The 9,433-nt window shown below is 31.3% G+C and overlaps 1 protein-coding gene across 1 annotated transcript in view; it reads left to right on the forward strand.

Moving 5' to 3' along the window:
- Window positions 1-9,433, forward strand: part of LOC106468138 (basement membrane-specific heparan sulfate proteoglycan core protein-like) — a 151,119-nt gene that overhangs the window by 27,215 nt on the left and 114,471 nt on the right. Inside the window, exons 13-16 of the mRNA XM_022396444.1 lie at window positions 2,641-2,714; window positions 2,987-3,127; window positions 3,441-3,641; window positions 5,987-6,079. Of these exons, the coding sequence (XP_022252152.1) occupies window positions 2,641-2,714; window positions 2,987-3,127; window positions 3,441-3,641; window positions 5,987-6,079 (509 nt within the window). The remainder of the gene's footprint in view (window positions 1-2,640; window positions 2,715-2,986; window positions 3,128-3,440; window positions 3,642-5,986; window positions 6,080-9,433) is intronic.

Below are 9,433 nucleotides of genomic sequence, written 5' to 3' on the forward strand. Positions count from 1 at the left end.
GCAACATTTTAAAAATTCCTGAATTTCCCCTAGTTTGACACACGTGACACATTTTATTTAGGCATTTTCTCTTCTCTATTTTATTCACCACCCATCCAATAAGTACAAAATTAAATGTAAATTACTCACTATAAAATCATCATTGCTTAGACAACCCATAATTTTTATAGCCTTCAATTTTGTTTGGTTACAGAGTTATCAAATAGAAAATCAGACCCCTCTTGACACACTCACCTGTCACATCCTGTCTTTCAGGATTTGTTAATAGTTCTCTCTTACGTTTAATACTATATACCAATAGAAAGCCAAGGTTTTCATCTATCAAATAACGTGTTATATTAAGTTTGTTTTCTAAATGGAGAATTGTCAGTTTCTCTATTAGTACAAGCTTTGTTCCCATGGGAAAGATAATGACTAGCTTGGATAACTTATAACAACTTTTGTTGCATAGTTAGAAAGCCAGAAAAATTGTGACAGTTAGAGAAAATTTAGTGCGTTACTACCATTAGTATAAAAAATGAGTGGATAAGTATTTTAATTCTTGTTTTTCATGTTTATTCTTTATATGTTATTATAAAAGTTATTAAAATGCAAAAATAATGATCTTTCTATAATAATTAGTGTTAGATTAGGTAAAATAAATAATTATATAACAAAATGTTTCAGGAGGCACGCACATGAGCAGTTCGTAAATAATGTAATTCGATTGTGTAACGTGAAGCTTCAGTATTCCCCAAGCAATTTAAAACTTATAATGGTAGTTAGACATGTTCAAAGGGCGATAAAACAAAACTTAATTATAAATAGTTGTATACTGTTACGAGTTTAAAGCTGCTTAGGACAAATGAATGTAGTGTCATGTTACAATTTGAAGTCATTCTAGAAGGAAATGGTAATTTAGATATATTTGGTTTTTCTGGTGGTTATGAGGTTGGTAAAACTGACGAATCCTGTTTTGAGTTGGGTTGAGAAAATAACAGATAAAATAAAGTTTTATTGAAAACAAACATTTAAAATGAAATTTTTGATGTTAATAAAAGTATTTTTAATTTTAACACGAAAATCATTTTGCACACGGACTATTAAAAAAAAATACTCGATATATTCAGACAAATAGTTTTTTTTTAGTTTATTTAAAATACTTTACTAAAAGATATGGTTTTTGTATGTGAAAGACTTGTAATGTTTACTGAAAGCCTGCAAAATTTTGTGAAGATATATTTACCATATTAAAAGTTAATAGTATCAAATCTATAAAGACTTTCAATATGTACAAAGAGATCACATTTCTGTGACTGTGTTGAGAGAGTTATTTATATAACAGTGAAATAGGAAGCATTAATTAACTTTGAATGGAAAGAACTTAGAAATAATGTGCTGTAAAACCTAACTTTCCAAATCATTTTGCTTTCATAGAAATGTTTCATCCGTATTACATGTAGTTATATTTGTACAAGTGTTTTTCTTCAGTATTAGGTAGCTGTAATGGTAACTGTGACTCCATATACTTAACACAGAAGACAAAAACCATTGATTACTTTCAAACTGAATAAGACAAAGTTAATTATGCTATCACCTTCCCCACTGGTAACATCAGTAAGTTTTATGTCACTACAACTGATCAAACACTGTCGAGAATTCTTTAAAATATTGAGGGTTATTACCTTGTCATCTTTTTAGCTGTTTAATAGTAGATTGTTAACTACAGTTATTCCTTGTCATTTATGGTTTCAATTATAGATGCAGTGCATCCCCAAACCTAGTGCAGGGCTTGCATAGAGCTGCACTGCACATCCCACATTTGCACCACACACCACAACATCCCACCTGTTCTCAGTCTTTGTTCAACTGCAGTGTTTCTCTGCAGGCTCTCATATGTAACCTCTCTGAATCCTCCACCTGCTTCCTCTGCTGCCACTACATCTATTACTAATGGTATTCACAATTTTAGCAATCCCCTCTCACACCGACAGACTTTTGTTGAACCAAAAATAAATCCTCTCACATTGAAATCCCTTAAAAACAATGATGTATTTATATTAAAATAATGCAGTGCTTATCGAATGCTTGAGTTCTCACATTTAAATCCCCATTTGCCAAATAAACAAAGATAACATTATACAGTATCTGAAAAATGTAAGCTACAGTTCAAAGAACTTTAAATTATGCCAACAGTGATTAAATTGTTATTGTATAAAGGTAAGATTTTCAAGAGACTACAAAATACTCTGTGCTGCCTCAGAAGCAGCCATAGTAGTTCAACTCAATAAAAATGGCTTTGTAACAAATGACAGTTCCTTAACTAAACACTGCAAGGTCTTCAGTAAGTAATTAACCCTTTCTGGATCTACATTACTAAACATTTCTTGCCATTCATAGGGGATAGGTTCTAGATATTGCCACGATTTTATTTTTCTACAGAAGGCTCAGTGCGGTTGAGGGATCTTTTTTTTTGAACAGAAGAATTAGTTTGATGAAAAGATTATTTTCAATTATTCAACAGTAGATTTTCATTGTGATAAGAGATTTTTATTATTCTATAAAAGTCTGTCATTGTGATAAGACTGTATTATGATTTTTTTCTATAGCAGTCTGTCAGTGAGAGAGGAGATTATTGTTATTTTTAATTTTTTTACACAGAAGAAGACTGTCGATGTGATGAGAGAGGAAGCATAAGTCAAGAATGTGATTTTCAGAGGAGATGTGCTTGCAAGGTAGACTTTTACAATATTAGTGAAAACAGTTTTCTATAGAGATATCAAGTTGACATGGTTTTTTCTTAATCGCTAATTATGGTATTAATTAATATGGTATTAATTCTAAGCTTTTCTGTAGTTTATTTGGATCTTTTGTAACTTTTGTTGGTCATATAGTTTTTATCTTAAATACTTTTCTTTGTTATTCTGCTCTTGTAGGCATGATGTATTGTGTAATATTACCCAAGTTTTCAGTAACAGCATGTAATGTATTTCACTGTCACTGATAGGAACATGTGGAAGGAAAGAACTGTAATCGTTGTGTTGAAGGATTTTACAACATGAATAAAGAAAACCCAGCTGGCTGTTCATTATGCTATTGTTTTGAAGTCACTGAACAGTGCAGCAGTAGCTCTTATTACAGGCAACAGGTAGCTTTTCGTTTTTTTAGATATCTAAACATTTTAAGTGGAAGATTCCAAAACTTAAAGGAAATTAGTTGTTAAATGTATAAACTGTAAGAAAATTAGAATATTCTCTATAATTATAAAAGAAGGCATTTAATCATACTTTTGTAACATTTGCAGCATTTATTACAGTTAACAGGACAACTGCTAAAGATGTAATGTTTCATAAATTTTTTGATTATGACAATGTGTATTTTGTATAATGTTGAGCAGTAACCAGTGATACGAATAGTAAATGCTATACGGTACAGTTCATTAATTACCATTCAATATACAGATAAAAATGGATTTGCAAAGTTTGAGGGATCCTTACAGTCACCACTTCCAGATCACAAACAGATATCGCTCTCGAACAATATCGGAAGGAATCATCGTTAACCCAGCTTATAATCAAGTTCGCTTTATGTCATTCCCAAGGCAGCCAACACAAGTTGAAACTTTGTATTGGTCTTTACCGGAACAATTTCTAGGCAACAAGGTAAATATCATAAATTTATTAAGATGTCAAATGTTTTACATAAATATTTCTGAACAAGATAAAGAACTATTGCTCATACTTCATATTAACCTATTCACTTTGCACTCTTGTATACTTTTATTCCTTTATGTTAAAAGAAACCTCTAAAACAATACTTCAAACTTCAGTTTTCTTGTTACATGATGCACTAGTACTCGAAATATCTTAACTTTTATTTCTGGTGTTTGTATAATACTCCATCTGCAGTATTTGTGTATGTCTAGATACAAAACTACATGTACAGGACTGTTTACCCATCACTTGTTTCAAATTCTATCCAGTCAATTAGCAGAACAAAGTAATAAATATTCTCCCCTCTGAAAGTATCCACGTCCACCTTCTATTGTAGAAAGGGAAATTGTAAGCTAATGTATATGTATTTGAAGTAGATGTTTATAGCTAATAGAAAGAGCAAATTTTAAACTGCAATTTCTTAATTGCTGTTTTAAAACTGGCATGAATTATTCATTCACAAGCTCACCAAACCACTAAATGTAAATCATTGTTGGAGACTCATTGTCACTAGAACTTGGTTATTTTATTCTCACCTTATACATATTAGTTTGATACAGTTAAATTCTATTTAGGTTTTACTTTTATATTTTTAGTTAATTATGTATGATTTGTGTTTTAAAATTCATATTTGAAAGGTTTCATATTTTTTTTTAGTATAATCCAAATATCGGATGTTAAAAATAATATATAAATACTTGTTGAAAAAACCAAAATTAAATATTTTTCTGAAATTTCATGCCTTTAGGAAAGTTCATCTCAAGTTTCAAACTATTTCTTCCACTACTTTTATTTTTGGAACAAAATTTGGAAGACTAGATATATGTTAAGAGGTGAAATTAAAGATAGAATCTGTATTGTAGAGCCCTAATGCATTCCATGATTGGCCATACCCTCTATAGGTTACTCTATAGTGAAGTAAAATGAACTCAAAACCCTATATATAAAATTTGAGAGTTACGTAACCTACTTACAGTGTAAGTAGTTTGCGCTGAAAGGGTTCATATTAGTGCTCTTCTAATTCAACATTCTGTATACCAATATTGTTTTTTGTTATTGTCCAACAAAGATCTTTCAATAGACTATTTAACTTAAATAAGTGATGCATGCATATTGCTAGTTCATATGGAAGGATGTGTAATATAAAATGTATATTTTTAAAAAGAGATGGATAACTTTGGAACTTGGTATCTTTATATGGAAACTACCACTCATTATACTTCTGTTATGGAGTATAAAGATGAAAGTAATCACAGATTCTGAAGATTTAAGGCCACAGGCTTCATAACTCTAGACATTTTGTCTCCTATGATCTGTTTGTGATCATACAAGTAGAAATTCTATTTTGTCCTGAAAAATCTTAATTTTGGGACAAATTGTCTAAACTGGATTACACAAACTATCCTGTTAATCCTCTTGGTAATCTCTTTCAATAGATCAAAAGTTAGTGTTCATAAACTGGATTATACAAACTATCCTGATAATCCTCTTGGTAATCTCTTTCAATAGATCAAAAGTTAGTGTCCATAAACTGGATTATACAAACTATCCTGTTAATCCTCTTGGTAATCTCTTTCAATAGATCAAAAGTTAGTGTCCATAAACTGGATTATACAAACTATCCTGTTAATCCTCTTGGTATTCTCTTTCAATAGATCAAAAGTTAGTGTCCATAAACTGGATTACACAAACTATCCTGTTAATCCTCTTGGTATTCTCTTTCAATAGATCAAAAGTTAGTGTCCATAGTTTTCTCCACACACTGTTAGAGTTGTGCACAATAGCAAGAACTGTTCTTTTATATCATGGCTTCTAGAATTTAACTAGCTGGCTATGACAGCTTCTGACCTTCATATGTTCTGTATAATGGTGCTCCTGGGATCCACATACAAATTCATTATGGATGTGCTATTAATACCCCCAAGATTTGCTTTTCAAGTACTTTTGGTAGTATACTGCGTAAGGCTGGTCATAAACATATATAGCCTTGGACTTTGATAAAAGTAATTGTACACACACATTCTAAAGTAATGTATGTGGAATTGATTGTTTGAGGCATTACTTGCTATAAAAATGAAGTATGGATTTTAATGAAATAGTTTTCTTTGAACTACCAGAAATTCACAGATTGATTAGAAGAGAGTAGGGCAAAAGATGGCTTGTTGATTACGTATGGTCCATTACATCAGACACACAAGGAAAATGCTTTCAATGAGAAATCATCACACAGTAGACCTCGAAGTGATTATTAAATTTAAATTTCAGTACCAGTGTTTATTTATATTTTGTCTTAGCTTGCTTCATATGGTGGAAAACTTCGCTTTACTCAAGAGTACACAACTGGGGATTATGGAGATCTCTTTGCTGATGCTGATGTTCAGATTGTTGTAAGTAATAACATCTTGTTCTCATTTTTTAATGGTTGTAAATACACATCATTAACATAGGAACTGTTGATATTATATTTGTGAATTATTCAAACACAAATTGTAAACTGCATGAACAGTATTTCAGTAAAAACTGTTGTGGTTCATAACAGTGTTTTCTGTGTTTGTTATACTAAAATTGATGAATTTTGTAACTTTCATAAATAATTCTGACTACAAGTTTGTCTACAACAGCAACTTCATATATAATCTGAGAGTTTTTATAGTGAATAATTATCACTAAAATTTCCCTGTTATGATTCCATGTTCCTGTGATCATTATAATAATTTCTCTAATGCATTTCTTTGAATACTGTGTAGATTCTTATTATAAAAGTATTTAGTGTACATTGCTTGCCCATTTTACAGGGTGTATACAGTGAGGGGAAAATATAGAAAAGTCAAAGGAAATAAAATGCCTAAAGTCAGGAAAAGTCAAGGAATTTGTTTTGGGCCTGTAATCACTAACAGAAATGTATTGGCTACTACTACATTTAGTACGCAAACTCAATAATTTATTTAAAATAGCAATGTAGTGATTTCTGAGCACAATTTTCTTTATAAATATGAATGGTCAGGGAAAACTTAGAAAAAGTCATTTTTTAAAGTTCTTTATACACCCTGTTTTACAATGACTTGTGTCCATTTTGGATAAAAGTTCTATTATAAAATTGCTGGTTTCTCCAGGCTTCTACCTGTTTTTTAAACATTTTATGTCAATCTTGTACGATACTTTAGTAATGTACACTATGGACCATCTTGTACTGTAGCTCTGTGATAAACATTCTTTGTCCATCTTATGCGGGTGTTTTGTGCTAACCACCTTGCACCCTTCATTCTTTATATACACAAGTCTTTGATCAGTGTTACTGCAAGTTTTACTGTGTAATCCATTAACACTGACAGTTTTACATCAGGTGATTAACAATTATATTATAATTAATTTTATCTAAACACAATTACCACTGAAACACTAGTAAAATGCTTTAGTATGTACTCTTGCCAATAAAGTATTTTGTGCTCTATATTTTTCTATCAATAACAAATCTTGTATTATTGCAGTAAGCCACAGTTTTAGAGAATCTTTGTAGGTACTGCTTCCATTAATCTCTTGTATAGTATCTTGTATGTACTGCTGCCACCAACCTCTGTTGAACAGTATCTTATCCTTCACTTTTACCATACAGTATCTTATTTTGTATGTATTTCTGCCATTACATACCTACCTATCCTTGTATATACTGTTGCATTAGCATTTCTTGTAAGTCTTGTGGAGTATCTTTGCATGTATTGGTGCAACAAACAACTTGTATGTACTGTTTCTTTCACCCCTTTTAGAGCATCTTTGTATGTACTGTTACAACAAACCACTCTTCTAACCTTGTATGTGCTGTTGCATTGACTTCTTGTAGGGTAACTTTTATATATATTGTTGCAAGAATATGCTCTTCTATCTTTGTATGTACTGTTGCATTCACTCCTTTTAGAGCATCTTTTATATCTGTTGTTGCAACAAATCACTCTTTTTCTTCTTGTATGTACTGTTCATTGACCTCTTGTAAAGTATGTTTTGTATGTATTGTTACAACAAACCATTCTTCTATCCTTGTATTTACTGTTGCATTGACCTTTTGTATATTCTTTTATATATGTATTGTTACAACAAACCATTCTTCTATCTTTCTATTTACTGTTGCACTGACCTCTTGTAGACTATCTCTTATATCTAATGTTGGAACAAACCTCCCTTCTATCATTGTATGTGCTGTTGCATTGACCTCTTGTAGAGTACCTTTTGTATATACTGTTGCAGCAAACCACTGCTCTATCCTTGTAGTGTCTTTTATATGTATTGTTGCAACAAACCACACTTCTCTCCTTGTATATACTGTTGCATTGACCTTTCTTGTAGAGTATCTTTGTTTTGTTGCAACAAACCACACTTCTCTCCTTGTATATACTGTTGCATTGACCTTTCTTGTAGAGTATCTTTGTTTTGTTGCAACAAACCACACTTCTCTCCTTGTATATACTGTTGCATTGACCTTTCTTGTAGAGTATCTTTGTTTTGTTGCAACAAACCACTCTTCTCTCCTTGTATATACTGTTGCACTGACCTCTTTTGTAGAGTATCTTTGTATGTATTGTTGCAACAAGCCACTCATCTATCCTTGTATGTACTGTTGCACATATCAATCTTTTAGAATACTTTGCATGTATTGTTTCAACAAGCCACTCATCTATCCTTGTATGTACTGTTGCACATATCAATCTTTTAGAATACTTTGCATGTATTGTTTCAACAGACCTGTCTTCTATGATTGTATATACTGTTGCATTAGTCTCTTGTACAGCATATTTTCTTTGTATGTACTCCTGCCACCTAGTAAATGTTGTTTTTACTGTTCACGCAATTAAATACAAAAAAGGATGGAGAATCAGTACTATAAATTTCCTTAACAATTTTAAACATCTCAATTAGATCCCCTCTAACTCTTATTTCTTCAATAGAAAACAAGTCCATAGATCTTAAGTTTTGTATGTCTATCTTTCTATCCCAAGTATCATCCTAGTAGTCCTTCTCTGAATCATTTCCAACAATTCAATGTCCTATCTAAGGTGAGGAGCCCAAGACTAAATGTGGTACTTTAAATGTGATGTAATTAATGAACATTATAACCTCATTAGACTGGTAGTGAATATTTCTGTAGATTCAACATAAAATCCTATTTATCCTGCCACTAGCAACAACACATTGGCTTAAGAGACTGATAAACCAGAATACTACACTCATACCCTTATCCACATAAGTAGTAACCTAGTCAAAGAATGTCAAAAGATTAGTAAGGCAAGATTTTCTCCTATTGAAACCATGCTGACTATCAAAAAATTTTTTTTAATTCTGTTAAATGACTTTGCAAAGTATATTTTATCAGACTTTCAAGAAGTTTTTCCAACATACATGTAATACTAATGGGTTTGTAATTACTGGGACAATTTTCAATCATCTGACACCTGCTCACTATTTCAAAGATTAGAAAAAAAAAGTTTTTGTGCATCCAATCACTTACTATGCATTTTCAAATTGCTCCAAGCAGTAAAAAGTAGAGTTTGACAAAAAAATTGTTATTCTCCAACTGTTGTACATTAAGCTATTTTAATGTACTTAACTGAATAAAACATTAGGTTTGAACTAAATATAACAGACAAATGAAGACTGTAATGGTGACTGTCAAAGCATATACTCAATAACAGTATGTATGTATACATGCACACACACACACACACACACACACACACACACACATATATATT

Source organism: Limulus polyphemus, unplaced genomic scaffold (assembly GCF_000517525.1).
Source record: "Limulus polyphemus unplaced genomic scaffold, Limulus_polyphemus-2.1.2 Scaffold2886, whole genome shotgun sequence".
Taxonomy (NCBI): Eukaryota; Metazoa; Arthropoda; class Merostomata; order Xiphosura; family Limulidae; genus Limulus; species Limulus polyphemus.